Below are 16839 nucleotides of genomic sequence, written 5' to 3'. Positions count from 1 at the left end.
CTTTCTGTGCCTAAGTGATAAGCTAAATGTTACCATAAGTACTTCATTAGGGAAATATGAACAGGGCTTGGTATTCCCATAGTTTCAGGCATCTCTGGGAGTATCCAAGATGATAAGGTCAGCGGTAGGTCTCATAGTCTTAGGATCAAATAGTCTTCACTTCACCTGCTTTTCCACTTCCTCCATGTAGTCTTAAACAATGTGCGTGACTTTCTGAGCTTCAGTTTCAATAGCTATAAAAGAAGTTAGTCTTGATGTTATAAGGAAGGGGTGAGGTGGAAAGAAATAGGGCTGATGAGGCTACGGCTCACTGGTCAATAGCACCATCTGTTCTTCCAGAGGACTTAAGGGTGATTTCTAGCACTCATGTGGGATAGGCTCACAACTACTTGTGACTCCAGCTCTGGGGGCATTCAACCAACACCTGGCTTCTGTGGCACCTGTACTCAATTGCATACACCCCCACACATACAAGTATGCACAATTAAGTATAAAATATTTTTTAAATAAACAAGTTATTTAAATGTGTATTACCATACATACTATTTGGAACACTACATACTAAATGCTAGGTTTTTTGTGGAGTTCTCCCGAGTGGGGACACTTTTTTACTTTGGCTTTCTTATTTTCAGAAAGAGAACTTGTGCTTATTTTTCAGCTCAATTTTATTACTTGTGCTTGTTGCTTTAAGAATATCAACCCTTCCTGGCAGTGCTGGGTCGCACCTTTAGTCCCATCACTTGGGAGGTAGAGGTAGGCAAATCTCTGTGAATTGGAGGACAGCCTTCTCCACAGAGTGAACCCCAAGACAGCCAAGGCTATACCAAGAATCCCTGTCTTGAAAAACAAGCAAAAACAGGAAGGAAGGAAGGAAGGAAGGAAGGAAGGAAGGAAGGAAGGAAGGAAGGAAGGAAGGAAGGAAGGAAGGAAGGAAGGAAGGAAGGAGTGAATGAGTTAGCCCTGCTTACCTCAGGGTAATACCATAGTGCTATTGTTTTCTAGTGTTGACTGTGGTGATGCCCAGTGGATTTTGACTACTGTTGTTTTATAGAGAAATATATTATTTGCATAAGTAGGAAAAGAAAACAAAGTAAAGGGATAACCAAGGTGGTTATGGGACAGAAAAGACGAATGCTTGGGAAGGCACCTAAGAAGGTTAATGGTAAAAGGTTAATGGTACTGAGGGAGGGAAGTCAGGATCATGAGGTCAGCTGGAGACAGGAGGAACCCACAACTGTGATTGGCATTTGGGCCTGAGTTTTTCTTACTTCCACTGTCTGTAACTGTGACAACAACTCCTAATTCCTTTCTAAGGTGATTTGGGTTTTTGCTTCATTTAGGGAGAAACTCCTTTGCATACAGCTTGTCGGCATGGCCTGGCCAACCTCACAGCAGAGCTCCTGCAGCAGGGTGCAAATCCAAATTTACAGACAGAGGAAGCTCTGCCGGTGCCTAAAGAGTCTCCAGTCCTAATGAATTCTGCAGATGGCATCTACCTACAAACACCATTGCACATGGCAATTGCCTATAACCACCCAGATGTGGTTTCTGTCATCTTAGAGCAGAAAGGTAGGTGATTGGGTCTGATGCCCACTATTGTGAGCTCTAGAAGTGGGTGTCTTGAGCAGTTGACTTCAGAGGCTGTTGATTCTGTTTGTGAGTCATGCACAGCTAGTGTTGTAGCTATCACTTACATTGTAGTCTCTGGAGTACAGTCGATTCTCATGTATGGAAAGTTTAAGTTTAAAAAAAAAAATTAAGCCGGGCAGTGGTGGCGCACGCCTGAAATCCCAGCACTCTGGGAGGCAGAGGCAGATGGATTTCTGAGTTCAAGGCCAGCCTGGTCTACAGAGTGAGTTCCAGGACAGCTAGGGCTATACAGAGAAACCCTGTCTCGAAAAAACCAAATCCAAAAAACCAAAATAATAATGATGATGATGATAATGATAATAATAATAATTATTATTATTATTTACCTTAAATATTTTACTTTAAAGTAACAGATCTCTGGATCTCCATTCCTCACAAGAAATATCTGTTGGCTCCCTCTGAAAAGCAATTATATTATAGTCAGTCAATCAGTTTATAACTGTGTCTTAGCTTCTAGAATGCCTTAAATGTAACCCAAGGAGTCAGATGCAGTGGCTCCTGGATGTAACCCAAGTACTCAGGGGTCAAAGACAGGAAGATCCCCAGAAGTTGGAGGCCAGCCAGTGAGACTGTTTTCCTCCTTTGTTCTACCTCGATTAAGACAAAAATAAAAGTGACTCTCTCAGCCACAAGATGGTGAAATCAAGTTTCTTTTTCTTTTAAAAATATTTAGCCAATGCTCTTCATGCCACCAACAACCTACAAATTATTCCAGACTTCAGCCTCAAGGATTCCAGAGACCAAACTGTACTCGGCCTGGCATTATGGACTGGTAAGTTATGCCAAGTGCTGTTGACTCAGGAGATAAGTAGGTGGATAGACTAGAGGGGGCAGGAGGAAGTGGTGGGGCCAATCATTTTGTTCTACAAGAACTTTCTGCCTTGTTACAGTCACTGAAAAAGTGCTGTCTTTGAGGAGCTTAGAGGGTCTGTTTGTTGTCAAAGAACTAGGAAAAGATGGTAATGGAGCTTGCTTATCTCCCAGGCATGCACACGATTGCAGCCCAGCTGCTGGGCTCCGGAGCGTCTATCAATGACACCATGTCAGATGGACAGACATTGCTGCACATGGCCATCCAGCGGCAGGACAGCAAGAGCGCTCTCTTCCTGCTGGAGCACCAAGCTGATATAAACGTCAGGTGTGTGACTCAAGGTCATGTGTAACTGAGATGCTTCAGAGTCAGAGCCCAGATTGTAGAGGCTCTGTTACATAAAGGAAAACAGTAGCACTCAGGATGTACAAATGAAGTCAGCATTGGATGGCACACACCTATAATTTAAGCTTCTTAGGAGACTAAGGTAGGGTATATTTCAAGGTAGAAAAACTGTTTGAACATGAAAATTTTAAGAAGGGATAGGAACTGAGCGTGGGAGTGTGCACCTTTAACCCTAGCACTCTGGAGAAAGAGGCAAACAGGGCTCTGGGAGTGCGAGGCCAGCCTGGTCCGTACAGTGAGACCCTGTCCCTAAAAACAAAAAGTAAAGAGGGTAGGAACGCAGCACTTAGGTGGAGAGCTCTGACCCCTGTATTCAGTCCCAGGACCTCAAAGCAGGTGGCATACAGAAACAGGATGATGGGGTAGCTCAGTGGTAGGACACTTGTCAGACACCTTTAATCTTCAGTCCCTACTTCATGTCCTCTTTGGACATGTACAGCCATAGCCAAACTACCCTGTCCTTGGTGTCAGGGCCAGTGCACGAAATCACACAAATCTTGTTATAAAGGATGGTCCAAAAATCAGTCTTTAATAAAACTTCAGTTGCAACAAAGAACACCCCAATAACTACACAACTAAACTACAAGCAGGCTTAAAGAAAAAAAGGCTTTACGTTTTAAATTTATATATTCATGTAGCACATGTGTGCGGTGTGTCCACATGTTCCTCAGCGTGTTGTCGAGATCAGAGGGCCTGTGGGAGTCCGTTATCTCTCCACATGTGTTCCGAGGATCAGGCTTGGTTAACAGACCTGCTGAGCCATCTTGCCAGCCTCAGACTTTTATCATTGTGTATTCACAGGATCCTTTCTGAATTTCTAGTGTTAAATGACACTGAATTACAGATTGGGGGAATGGAGTGGGGTTTTTTGTTTGTTTGTTTGGTTGTTTGGTTGGTTGGTTGTTCTTTGTTTTGTTTTTGAGACATTCTCCTGTATTCCAGATTCCCAACTCTCTGTAACCAAGGATACCTTTAAATTTCTGATCTCCTCCCTACTTCTCTCAAGTGCTAGGTTTGCAGGCATGTGAGCTGGGGATCAAGCAGCTTTGTGTATTCTAGACACACACCCTACAGCCAAGCTGTGTCTTTAACTCTGTGTGCTTTCTGTAATACAGTAGGGAGAAATGGTTTTATTTAAACAGCTTAGTATTGACAAATACAGCCAACAGGTTTGATTTTTCTTGAGAACATTCTAGAGACTAACTGAAGTAAGTTTTGGACCCAGTGGCATGTAGGCTTTGGCAAATATGTAGGGTGCTGTTTTCTTTGGCTGCCGTTAGAAGCACTGGTTTTGATTATGTCTTAATAGGACTCAGGACGGGGAGACTGCCCTTCAGCTGGCCATCAAACATCAACTTCCACTAGTGGTTGATGCCATATGTACTCGAGGAGCTGACATGTCTGTGCCAGATGAAAAAGGGAACCCACCTCTGTGGCTTGCCTTGGCAAGTGATCTGGAGGACATTGCTTCCACCCTGGTGAGTCATGCTAAACAGCCTCTGCTTCAGATGAGGGAGGTAGGCTGTGTCACAGACAGATTGGTTGCCTGTGACCATCACAGAAGCAAAAGATCAGCCAGGTAACAAATCAAACGAAGTCAAGGACAAGCAGTAGAAAATCATGTTATGAAGTCCAAGATAATGGGGCTTGAGAGATGGATTAAGGCACTTGTTGCAAGGGACCCAGAGTTGACTTCCAGCACCCACATGGTGGTTTGCAATCATAACTCCAGTTAAGGGAATCTGATGCTCTCTTCTCACTTCAGCAGGCTCCAGGCATGCATATGGGTGTGCAGACATACATGCAGGAAAAAAGAGCATATGCATAAAAATAAAGTAAGTCGAAAGAAGTTGGAGGTTCAGTCAGGTGTGGGTTGTATTCACCTTTAATTCCAGTACTGCGCAGGTAAGGCTGTGGCATCTCTGAGTTCAAGGTCAGCCTAGTCTGCAAAGCAAGTTGCAAACTAGCCAGAGCTATATAGTGAGACTGTCTAGGGTGAGAGGGAAGGCAGTGTGAGATTCCCCTTGGTACAGCCAGCACTTTGTGTGAGCTGTCTTGAAGAGACTACAGAGAGGAGTGCTGGAGAGGGATCACCTCAGGCGGCTTGGCTTGAGGCTGGTACTATCACCATACTAATCCCCAAAATATGGGGTTGTCTGTGTTGCTGACAAGACAGATCTAAAGGAGAGGTAAACTTGGGGTTTCTCATTTATCACTCTGAGGGCCTGCAGTATGACACTGAGCCATTTAGCCTGACAATGTTAACCTACTGTTTGGAGGGAATGCCTATTAATTATAGGTGTGTTTTGCTGAGGGACTTTGGAGTACACATATACACAGGCATTGTCCTGAGGAGAAACCACCTATAGAGGCACTAATGTCTATTTCTGAAAACTATACTCCTAGGACCTAGTGTAAGAATTTGCAAAGCAGCCGAGTGGTGGTGGCGCACGCCTGTAATCCCACCACTCTGAGAGGCAGAGGCAGGCGGATTTCTGAGTTCGAGGCCAGCCTGCTCTACAGAGTGAGTCCAGGACAGCCAGGGCTATACAGAGAAACCCTGTCTCGGAAAAAAAAAAAACAATCCATAAAACCAAAACAACAACAAAAAAAGAATTTGCAAAGAGCAGATTGAATTTATTTTAATTTTTATGTGATGGTATTTTGCCTGCATGTACATCTGTGCACTGTGTGCATTCCTGGTGCTAATGGAGGCCAAAAGGGGGCATCAGATCCCTGAACTAGAATTAACAAATTGTTGTAAACTCCAGTGTGGGAATGGGGGATCAAACCTGGTCATCTAGAAGAGCAGCCAGTGCTCCTAATCGATAAGTCATCTTTCCAGCTCTCAAAGAGCAGATTTTTTTTTAAAGAGTTATTTATCGTTACATTTAAATACACTGTAGGTGTCTTCAAATACACCAGAAGAGGGGCATCTGATCTCATTACGGATGGTTGTGAGCAACCATGTGGTTGCTGGGATTTGAACTCAAGAGCTTCAAAAGAGCAGTCTGTGTTCTTAACCACTGAGTCATCTCTCCAGCCCCAAAGAGCAGATTTTAATCAGGGTTTATAACACTCATGAGTGGTTATAATAATGATATCAGTTACTTGTTTAGCATGCCTTATCTGAAAAGTAATTGCTCAAAGTTGAAAATAAACATTTTCCCTTTTGCTTAATAATGTTTTTGAGAATACTTTGTTTTTCTGCAGGTCAGACATGGTTGTGATGCTACGTGCTGGGGTCCAGGACCCAGCGGGTGTCTTCAGACACTTCTGCATAGAGCCATTGATGAGAACAATGAATCTACTGCCTGCTTTCTTATTCGCAGGTCTGAGAAGTCAAAGTATCTCTCTTTTTAATTCAACTTTCTGCAAACTACCTTTTTTTTTTTATGTTAAGTTACCTCAGTCTTGACATGCCTGTAGCTGGCTTTGGCTTTAATAATTAAGACTATCATAGGGTCACTGTTCTGTCATGTCAAGTTATCTGGGAACCACACTAGCTGGGGAGCCAAAATTTCACATGCCCAGATCAAAACAATCTTCTGCTTTGGAGATTACATTGAACTTCAGAACTGTTCCCACTGTGACATCAGGAAGTTAGGGTAAAGGAGACCATATGGGCTTATCTGAATCATGCCATGACACCTGAATCATAAAAGGCTCATAACCCTCTAGAGAGTGGGAAATGGAGAGTCAAGATAACCTGGGAAACTTCATGTATAGTGGTTCTCAAAATTTAAGGGAGTCTGCAATAGTTCTAATTCCAGGTTGCCCTAAGACCAGTGTAAGAGAGGCTATGGCAGTAGCGTTCTGTCCCTAGGGCTTGATGCTGAGGACCAGGCTAGCAGAGTGTGGCAACGATGGCTTTGTTGTTAGTGGGTAAAGCTGCTATTCTCTAGCACGTTCTGCTGGGCACGGTGGAGGGTGACCTTCCGTTTCCCTGCTTCAGTGGCTGTGACGTGAACAGTCCCAGACAGCCAGGTGCTGATGGAGAAGGAGAAGAGGAAGCCAGGGACGGACAGACCCCCCTGCACTTGGCAGCCTCATGGGGACTAGAAGAGACAGTACAGTGTCTTCTGGAGTTTGGTGCCAACGTCAATGCACAGGTATATAGTTTTACTTTTCTGGGGAGGTGAATTTAGGGAAATTGTCTCTTGTGGCAAGGGATGGTATACGTTCCCCCGTTCTAGACTTTTTTTCCGTTCTAGACTTCTATTTTACCACAAACCATGTTTTAATGACAGATAATGTGACTTTGAGTCATATAGCCTGTCTGGTAATTGAATTAATTTGTTCCTCAGCACAAAGATTATTTTGTTGTTGTACCTGGTTTCTTAGTCCCTTAATAGATTTCCACACAGAACTGGCTTAGTTTCACACTGTGGACTGAGCACTGTAGTTAGGACAGTCCCGTGGAGTGAGTGAATAAATGAATGTGTGTGTGTATGCATGCGTGCTCATGTATGAGAGAGAAAGAGAGAGTTTGTGTAAGCACATGTGTTCTTGGGTGTTCTTATTTAGGCGCTGTCCACCTAATATATTTTAAAGATTTATCTCCTTTTTATTGTATGTGTATGAGTTTTTGCTAGCATGTACAAAAATAAGTGTACTAGATGTGTGTCTGGTATAAGAAGAACCAGAAAAGGCACTACACTCTTGAAACTGGAATTGCAGTTGTAAGACTCCATGTGGGTCCTGGATACTGAACTGAGTCTTGTGAACGAGCAGCCAAGGTGTTTAATCGCTGAGCTATCTCTCCACTTCCAGCATCCACCTTATTTTTAAGACAGGGTCTCCAGTTGACCTGAGACTTGGACAGCCAGGCTGCCTGGCCAGTAAATCTGTCCACCTGTCTTCCCCTCTCCAACACTAGAATTAGAATCCCATGCTTTTTACACGGGTCCTGAGGATCAAGCCCCAGTTGTAAGTTTGTAAACAAATACCTTACTGCCTGAGCCAATCTCCCCAGCTCCAGAAACCTGTAGTGATTTACACTGCTGTTGTATAAGTGAGAGCTGAGGACGACTGTAGCTCTTTTGAAACAATGTGTTTGTTGCCACTGGGGCACTGTGGTCATGAAACTGTAGTGGGGAGAAGCTGCCAGGCACTTTTATGTTTTGCCTCTTTAAAAACTAATTTCAAACACAGGGTCTCATAACTGAAATTTATTTTAAAAGTTCCTTCCCTTTCATATTGTCCCTGAATTTTATCTTTCAACTAGACATGAGAATTTGTGCCTCCTCTCCACAGGATGCAGAAGGAAGAACTCCTGTCCATGTGGCCATCAGCAACCAGCACAGTGTCATCATTCAGCTGCTGATCTCTCACCCCAGCATTGAGCTGAGTGTGCGCGACAGACAAGGGCTGACCCCTTTCGCCTGCGCCATGACTTACAAGAACAATAGGGCAGCCGAGGCCATTCTGAAGCGAGAGTCTGGGGCTGCTGAGCAGGTCCGTGTCCGCCACTGCACGCACCCGGCAGAACTTAGCACTGCACTAACTCCCTCTACAGTGGATAATAAATGGATTCTCTGCATTTGCTGGATGCTTTAATAATGAATGTTTGCAAAATATTAAAACTGAATCCGAGGTATTCGTGATATTGGGTGACTTTGAGTGTTTTGAGGCGTTTTCACATGCCACATTAATTTTCCTTGTTCTTTATCATTTGCTAAGTCCTGGTTGCAACTTGTTTCTACAACAGTGTGTGGGGAATGAGGATAGTGACTGATGTGTGGTGGGAGCTGGGATAAGTTTATCAGGTTGGTCCTACGGAAACCTGATTCCAGCTCACTTAAAGGATGTTGCCAAGATTTATTAGTAGCCATTTATGGATAAAATGAGATATGGGGCCTACATAAAATGCAGTCCTGGCATGAAGATGACTGCTTGCTAGCACAGGCTTTGGTACCTCACCTTTCTTTATCATTCTCCTAAGTGTTAAAGTTGCCCTTAACATTAACTTTGCCCACACTTAGACTGAGTATAAGACAGTCACGAATGGGGACAGACCTCTCACATTTCTCCATCTAGTATGGAATTGGTACTACTGATCTGAGTCCTCTGCAGATTTTACTTACCCCAGCACACAGTACTCTCGGAGGGGGTGATGGTAATGCAGTGTGGAGTGTGGTGTCCTCTCGTGAGCACTGGTACTAGTGATTGATGAGTAGTCATTCCTAGAACTACAACCCATTCTTGGGCTTGACTTGAGGAATCGTCTGGCTGCTTCATGCTTGTCTGGCTGCCTCTCATTGTGTGTTACTCTGAAGCTTAAGAACATTTCTGAAGCCTGTTTGACTGCTCAGGGATCAAGATGGATGTCTAGTTTGGTCAAAGCAGAGGCCTTGCAGCTAACTTGTCACACGGGCTTCTTCCCGAGCAGCCTGACACTCAGGTGCCTTCCTCCATCTCTCACTTAGTCCCTTCTTAATGTTCCATGTCCAGTTCCTATTGTAGGAGAGTCGAGGGCAGCAGCTCCCTTCTAACCACATTCATGTGTGCATGTGGTTGTGCTGGAGCTCTGGAGCCGAGGAAGGATGCTTCTTGACCTTCCCAGCAGTCAGTTCAGCTTGTGGACATGCGGGAGGATCCTTTTCTAATAGTATGATTCTTTCTTGTTTGCTGCTGTAGGTAGATAATAAAGGTCGGAATTTTCTTCACGTGGCAGTTCAGAACTCTGACATTGAAAGTGTGTTGTTCCTGATCAGTGTCCAGGCCAATGTGAATTCCAGAGTCCAGGATGCTTCCAAGTTGACCCCTCTGCACCTTGCTGTTCAGGCAGGCTCAGAGATCATTGTCCGAAATCTGGTAAGCCTCCCAGAAGCACAGGAAACCATCGTGTCTCAGGGTGTGTGCATGCAGAGGTTGTCCTTCAAGCTGCTGTGATGGAAAGGCAGGAATCTGGGAACTAAAGCAGTCCACCCTGGAGGACAGATGTGTCAGGTTGCTACAAGTCCCAGCATCCTGGTGGACATGTTGTGGGAGTAAGACAGAGTCAGGCCTGGAGAGCCAGGGAGGATTTAACAGACAACAGAGAGAGACTCTAGGTCAGCTGGGTTGCCTGTCTGCTACTAGGAACTCAGTTGAGACTTTCCCTCCTTCCTCCTTTTCCTCCCTCTCTTTCCATCTTTTTTTCCCCCACCTAGCTGACCTGGAACTCTATGCAGATTAAGCTGGCCTCAGAATAACAGACATCCACCTGCCTCTGCCTTCTCCCTCCTAAGTTCCACCATGCCCAAATTAGTTGAGACTTTTAAATGAACCATCTCCGGATTCTCCAGAAATAAAATTTTATGTTTACAATAAAGAGTAAGTTAGAATCCCCCTAGGATCTTAGATAGTAATTTATGTAATTAGATTTGAGCTTAAGTCAAAAGCCTGATATTCCAGCACAATATAATGTTAGGAAGGGAACGAGCCCAATTAAGAAAGGGTATGGTGATTGGGCGGGGTGCATGACAGTATTTTAGATGGGGGCGGTATTTGAAATTTAATTATAAGCAATATGTACATTCTTCTATAGTACAGTGAATACCATTATATTACTTTGCAACTATAATATACTAAAGTCTTAGAATTCTGTGTCCTAAGGAATAGCCATTGAACATAATGGTAGATAATGTGCCTTTGGCACAGGTTTTGCTGTGTTTGCCTCAGTAGGAAGATGTACAAGATCCTCATGCACTCCCTCTCTGCCAGCTGCCAGTAGGGTAGATTGTTAGTCTCCACAGATAAGAGACCTGTCTATAGACTTGGCCCTACTAATGGGGCCTTAAATTATGGGAGAGGCTGATTGAGTAATCAACTTGAACAGCTTCTTGCAGGAGCCAAGGTGAATGAATTAACCAAGCATCGTCAGACTGCTCTCCATCTCGCTGCGCAGCAGGACCTGCCCACCATCTGTTCAGTCCTCCTAGAGAATGGAGTGGACTTCGCCGCTGTGGATGAGAATGGAAATAATGGTAATTCCTAGGCAACCCCTCGTGTATAGTGTTGTATGCTCTGCACCGGAGAGTGCTGCACTACCCTCAGGAAGACTGGCTCTATGGAGCAGAGCTCTAGAGAGGAGTGCCACAGCACCCGTCCGTCCTGCCACGGGGCAGCTTCCCACTGTGATGCTGCCACAGCAGTGTAAAGTGGTTAGGGCTTTAGTTACATTTTCAAAAAGATTTTATTTTAAAATTACTTTAAATTAGGTGAATGGGAATATCACCTACATCCTGGTGTCCTCAGAGGCCGAGGCAGTAGGTTCCCCTGGAATTGGAGTGAGTTGCCTGACTTTGGTGCTAGGAATTGGACTGATGTCCTCTGCAAGAGCAATAAATGCTCTTAGCTTCTGAACCATCTCTATAGCCCAGTGATTTATTTCCTTTTTTTAATGTGTATTTTTACAGGACAATTTATAGGAGTTAGTTTTTTTATATATGTGGGTCTTGGGGATTAAATTTAGGTCTTCAGACTTGGTGGCAAGTGCCTTTACCCACTGGTCCATGTGGCCTGTGTGTGTGTGTGTGTGTGTGTGTGTGTCTGTCTGTCTGTCTGTCTGTCTGTCATAGTTTTTTATCGTTCTGATAATGCACTATGACCATCATGACAGCAGGTAGGTAAGCATGGTGCTGGAGCAGTAGCTGAAAGCCTGTGTCTGAGCCCAGAGAGAGAGAGAGAGAGAGAGAGAGAGAGAGAGAGAGAGAGAGAGAGAACGAGAACGCTGTAGTTGGTAATGGAGGACAGTGATACATGTCCTCCAGCAAAGCCACACCTAATCCTTCCCAAAAAGTTGCACCAACTAGAAATCAAACTTTTCAAATATTTGATCCTGGGGGGTAGTGTCATTCTCATTCAAACCACCATAGTAAGAGACAAACACAGAGATAGAGGTAGCTTTCTGTGACGCCACCAGCACAGAAAGGCTCATGAGATTGCATTGATGACTCACGGTGGAGAGGAGGGGAGATACGAAAGGATAGCTTTGTACTTGACCTGTCAGTTCTCTGACTGAGTACATTTAGATGCGGTGATAGGAGATAGATTTTTCTATCTGTGCTTCGGGACTTGCACAGTAAGAGAATTTTTCTCCCCAGCTCTTCATCTTGCTGTCATGCATGGTCGACTCAACAATATCCGGGCTCTTCTGACAGAGTGTACAGTGGACGCTGAAGCCTTTAATCTCAGGTGAGTGTGTCTGACTGGTCTCAGGCACAGGGCAGAGTCTCTGACCTGGCCCATTGACTCCCTGAGCCCCAGATGTACCTCAGCAACTTTTGGTTCCATGGTAATTTTGATTTTATAATAAATATTATATGTCCTTTAGATTTAGTTAAGATCACAGAGTTCACAAAATTCCTTTTGTGTGGCAGTTACAACAGATACATGTCTAACCTTTGCAACTCATTTCATCAGAGGCCAGTCACCACTACACATTCTGGGACAGTATGGCAAAGAAAACGCAGCAGCCATCTTTGATCTCTTCTTAGAGTGTATGCCTGAGTATCCTCTGGACAAACCAGATGCAGAAGGCAACACAGGTATGTAAATAAGGTATCTGACTCTCAGCATCTGTCAAAGATCCCTACCATGGAATTTGGTTTCTGACATCTACAGTGCTTCAGTATCCAGGTCCACATCTCTGTGACCACGTAGACCTTCACATTGGAACCCTTCCTTCCATGTTCCCATTTCAGTAAAGATAAGATGTAACCAAGATTCAGGAGACTCTAGGAAATGTGCTTTGGTACCTGTAGCATGCTTGGAAGAAGAGGCAAGTTCTCTCCAGGAGCCTTCCTGAAAAGAGCAGTGTGCAGGCTTCTCCAGGGCTAACTCTCATGGGGACTTGACATAATTTTATTACTAGGCTACTTAAGGAGCACCAGTGCCCAGGTGTAGCATAAGAGGCCAGCAGGAAGAGACCTGTATCCAGTTCCAAGTATCTCCTTGTGTTACACTGTAGTAAGGTGACTGGCCTCCCCTACCCATGTCCACATTTGGTAATGGAATCCAGAGCCCTCATGTTACTGCATCATTTTGAGCTGAAAATTTAATGAAGTGTCTGGTAAGGGGAAGCCAGGGAAACTGCTGCTAGTTGTAACTTTGTAGAGAAGAATAGAATAGCTAGGTCAGAACCTGGCTTCCTGCTGGGCCAGCATTTCAGAAAAAAAGAAGCTTCTAAGAATAGAAGAACATTCTGGAACATTTCTATACTGATTTTTATTTCTCGGTATGTAGTGAAATCTTAGGTCTTTTACAATTTGTTAGACTGCAAAGAGCTTTGTCTTTATTGTAAAAGTGTGATTTTTGAGTAGGGATGCACCTGAGAAGTGGTTTTCCCCATGGTCCCTACCTCAAGGTGGGGAAGTGTGTGCAGGGTTAATGCCATCTGGCTCCTCTTTTGGAAGACATTGCACATTGTCCCTGGAGTTCTCACAAGTGCTCTGTAGTCTGTGTCTACCCAGCGTCCTGCCAATGTTCTGCTCTGCCCATCCTTTAGCAGTAGTCAGCTCGGGTTGGTGGAAACAGCCTGACCTCTACCTTTTGTTTCCTAGTGCTGCTCTTAGCATACATGAAAGGGAATGCCAACCTGTGCCGTGCCATCGTTCGGTCTGGGGTTCGCCTGGGGGTGAATAATAACCAAGGAGTCAACATTTTCAACTACCAGGTTGCCACTAAGCAGCTTCTGTTTAGATTATTAGGTAAGTGGCATGCTTGCTGTGCCTCCTCTACAGGTATATTATCTATAGGTGATTGTGTACACGTATGGGTAATCTATCTCATCATTTACTCTGAGGTCTGAACCTGCAGTTTCCAGGCATCATGGAAGGCTATTTCTATGAAAGGAGAAAGGCCTCTTTTTAGGGTGTTTAATGTTCCTGTCATTTTCCCATTTTCCCTAAATGTTTAAGACACCCACAAGCTCTCACACTGACTATGCCTCCTGGCAGGTTTTATTTATTTAATACTTTTTAAAGACATATTTGTATGAGTGTTTTGCATGTATGTATATGCACCATATGCCTGCTTGGTGCCTGTGGAGGTCAGAAGGAGGCATCAGGCACCCTAGAACAGGAGTTAGGGATGATATTAAGCTATTTCTCCAGCCCTGAACCCTGGCTTCTTACTTGCATGATTTTATGCCTTTCTTTTGAGATGTTAGCAAGAATCTGAATGGCCTAAGCTGGGTGTGGTGATGGCAAAAGTGTAATCCCAGCAGGAAGATCAAGATTTGAAGGCTAGAAGCTAGAGAGACCTGGGATCTAATCCCACGTGGGAATCCAGGGCCCTCTTCTGGCCTCTATGGACACTATACACATGTAATATATATACATGCAGGCAAACCACTCATACAGATTAAATTATAAAAAAGAAAAAAAATGAAGGCCTCTGGCCTTCAGAAGGGCTGTGTGAGTAGTAAAGGTGCATATATATACTCAAGTCTGAAAACCTGAGTCTGACCACTCCCCTAGGACCCAGGTAAAGGTTAGTTTAATTTTGGTTTTATTGCTGTGAAGAGACAACACAACCACATCAACTCTTCTAAAGGTAAACATTTAAGTGGGGCAGGCTTACAGTTTTCAGAGGTTTAGTTCATTATGATCATGGCAGCATGCAGGCAGACATGGCACTAGAAATGGAGCTGAGAGTTCTACAGCTTGATCCATAGGCAGCCAGGAGACTATCACACTGGGCATAGCTTGAGCATGTAGACCTCAAAGCCTGCCCCCACAGTGACATATCTACTCCAACAAGGCCACACCTCCTAATTGTGCCCTGAGCCAGCTCCAGCTTCTCCACCACCTCAGACTACATTTCCCACTCCTGGAGTGGTGTCTCCTTATTGGCTAGACATTCAAAGACACGTGTCTGGGGGGCCATGAATATTCAAAGCACTACATAGGCGAAGGAGGCAGCTGACTCTACACAATTACTCTTGACTTCCTAAGGCACGCTGCACTTGTATAATACTCCACACGCCACTAATAAACAATTTTTAAAACACATTCAAGGCCAGTCTGAGCCATATAGCAAGTCAGGGGTAGCGAGGACAAAGAAAATGAAAATAGTGAGCGCCAGGAAGGAAGGAGATGGAGAGAGCACATTGGATGCTTTACAGACTAGGTGATGGTGTTCTACTGCATGGTGGTGCTACTATCCCGACAGCCATTTTATAGTTTATAAAGAACTAGTGTGGGATATAAAAGCATGCCCAGGAAGCTTAGTGGGTAGAGCAGGTTGAGACCTGATTCCATTCTCTGCTCTTCCACAACTCCCAGTAGCACCTGGATGTCCAAGAGTCAGAGAACCCCATGGCCCTGCCCTCATCACAGGCCTGGGGACCCCCGAACCAGCTCCAGCTTCTCCACCACCTCAGACTACATTTCCCACTCCTGGAGGGGTGTCTCGGTGCTCCCCTGAAGCCTAGCACCTGCCTAGTGACCCTGTGGGAAGACATAGTCAAGCACTTCCGGTGTCTCGCCTCCCCTGTGGATGCGAACCAGCAAAGTGGAAAAGGAAATTCATGCGTGACCCAGAGAATGCTGACGTTTTAAGAATATTGGCACATCAGATTCTCATGCCATATCCCAGAAAAACAGCTTGTCAAATGCCAGTTTAAAATTATTTAGAGGGCCAGCAAGATGGCTCAAGCAGGTAAAGTGCTTGCTGCCCAAGGCTGGTAACCTGAGCTACGCCCCAAAGCCCACATAAGGGAGGAGAGCTGTCTCACAGAGCTGTCCTCCATTGCCACACACCACGGCACATTCACATATGCTGTATTCTTAGAGATTCCTACTCAGGCTAAAGGGGGACTTAGTGCTGGCTGCTCTGTGATGATCCAGCTGCCTTTTCCCACATCCTCATGGTAGCTCACAGCCATTTACAATTCCAGTTTCAAAGGATTTGACACTCCTCTTTTGCCATCTTTTATGTATGTACATGGTACAAAGACATACATGCAGATAGAATGCCCATAAATATAAAAATAAAATGAAAGAAAAGGGGTTTTTAAAGAAAAAATACATTTATTTTTAAAGGATTTTTAAATGTATATGAACTTGTGTACTTATATGAGTTTATATGCATCTCTTTCATGCAGGTGCCCTTAGAGACCAAAGGGATACTTGGGATTGAAGTGCTTAATCACTGAGTCATCTCTCTAGCCCTGCTAATAATAAATAAATGTGTGTGCATGTGTGTGTCTGTGTGTGTGTACACTTTTTTTTTTTTTTTTAGAAAGCTTTGCATTGTTGATATGTAGTCTTAATTTTCCCTCAGCACTCAGCAGGTGCCTGTGGCAGTGCTGCTTCCACGTGACCAACCACCCCTCCCTGTCCAGGGTAGGAGCACTCTACCCAGGACACGTTGTCTACTTAGGAAGTGCTATTGCAGCTTCTCTGCATTAGTTCTTCAGGCCATCTCTCTGTTGGTCCCATCAGACTGAGTCACTCCAGAAATCTGGGAATCATGTGTCTCCTCTTTGTTGTTCACACATCCCACGTGTCTGTTCAGACAACCCCCAAATCCACAGATCTTCCTCCTCGGTTCCTTTGTTTTGGTCCCTCTATTGTGCTGCTAGCCCTTCAGCCTCGCCAGGGTTTCAGTGGAGTGCTCTCTGCTGGCTCCACTGCCCTTTCCTTCCTTTCCTGGCTGCCGAGTCGCACTTCCAGCTGGGTTCCCTTTTGTTTATTCTCCAGGCTTCTCTATGAAGCTGTTCCTGACCAGTTGGCATGTCACACTCTCCTAAATCTAAAGCAGCCTGCTGCTTTGTGTCCTACTCTTGGTCTAATCAATATCAGTTTAACAAGTAGTCTTCCCATGTTACAGATATGCTCTCCAAGGAGCCTCCATGGTGTGACGGCTCCAACTGCTATGAATGTACTGCCAAGTTTGGAGTCACAACTCGAAAACATCACTGGTAAGATCCCACTGTCGTGTACAGAGGAGTAGGGGCTTCAACTGATTTCATCACTTCTATA

General features: G+C 44.6%; 1 protein-coding gene across 2 annotated transcripts in view; it reads left to right on the top strand.

Annotated features, from left to right (window-relative positions):
* Positions 1–16839, top strand: part of Ankfy1 (ankyrin repeat and FYVE domain containing 1) — a 38166-nt gene that overhangs the window by 17152 nt on the left and 4175 nt on the right. For both annotated transcript variants that reach the window (XM_052194391.1, XM_052194392.1), the window contains 13 exons: positions 1341–1569; positions 2324–2422; positions 2635–2788; positions 4176–4344; positions 6080–6198; positions 6822–6978; positions 8123–8323; positions 9506–9682; positions 10689–10836; positions 11956–12046; positions 12275–12399; positions 13414–13560; positions 16688–16778. In XM_052194391.1, coding sequence (XP_052050351.1) covers positions 1341–1569; positions 2324–2422; positions 2635–2788; positions 4176–4344; positions 6080–6198; positions 6822–6978; positions 8123–8323; positions 9506–9682; positions 10689–10836; positions 11956–12046; positions 12275–12399; positions 13414–13560; positions 16688–16778 — 1907 coding nt within the window. The remainder of the gene's footprint in view (positions 1–1340; positions 1570–2323; positions 2423–2634; positions 2789–4175; positions 4345–6079; positions 6199–6821; positions 6979–8122; positions 8324–9505; positions 9683–10688; positions 10837–11955; positions 12047–12274; positions 12400–13413; positions 13561–16687; positions 16779–16839) is intronic.

This window comes from Apodemus sylvaticus, chromosome 10 (genome assembly GCF_947179515.1).
Source record: "Apodemus sylvaticus chromosome 10, mApoSyl1.1, whole genome shotgun sequence".
NCBI lineage: Eukaryota > Metazoa > Chordata > Mammalia > Rodentia > Muridae > Apodemus > Apodemus sylvaticus.
Note: the sequence above shows the minus strand (reverse complement) of the source record. Positions and strands in the feature narration are given on the sequence as shown.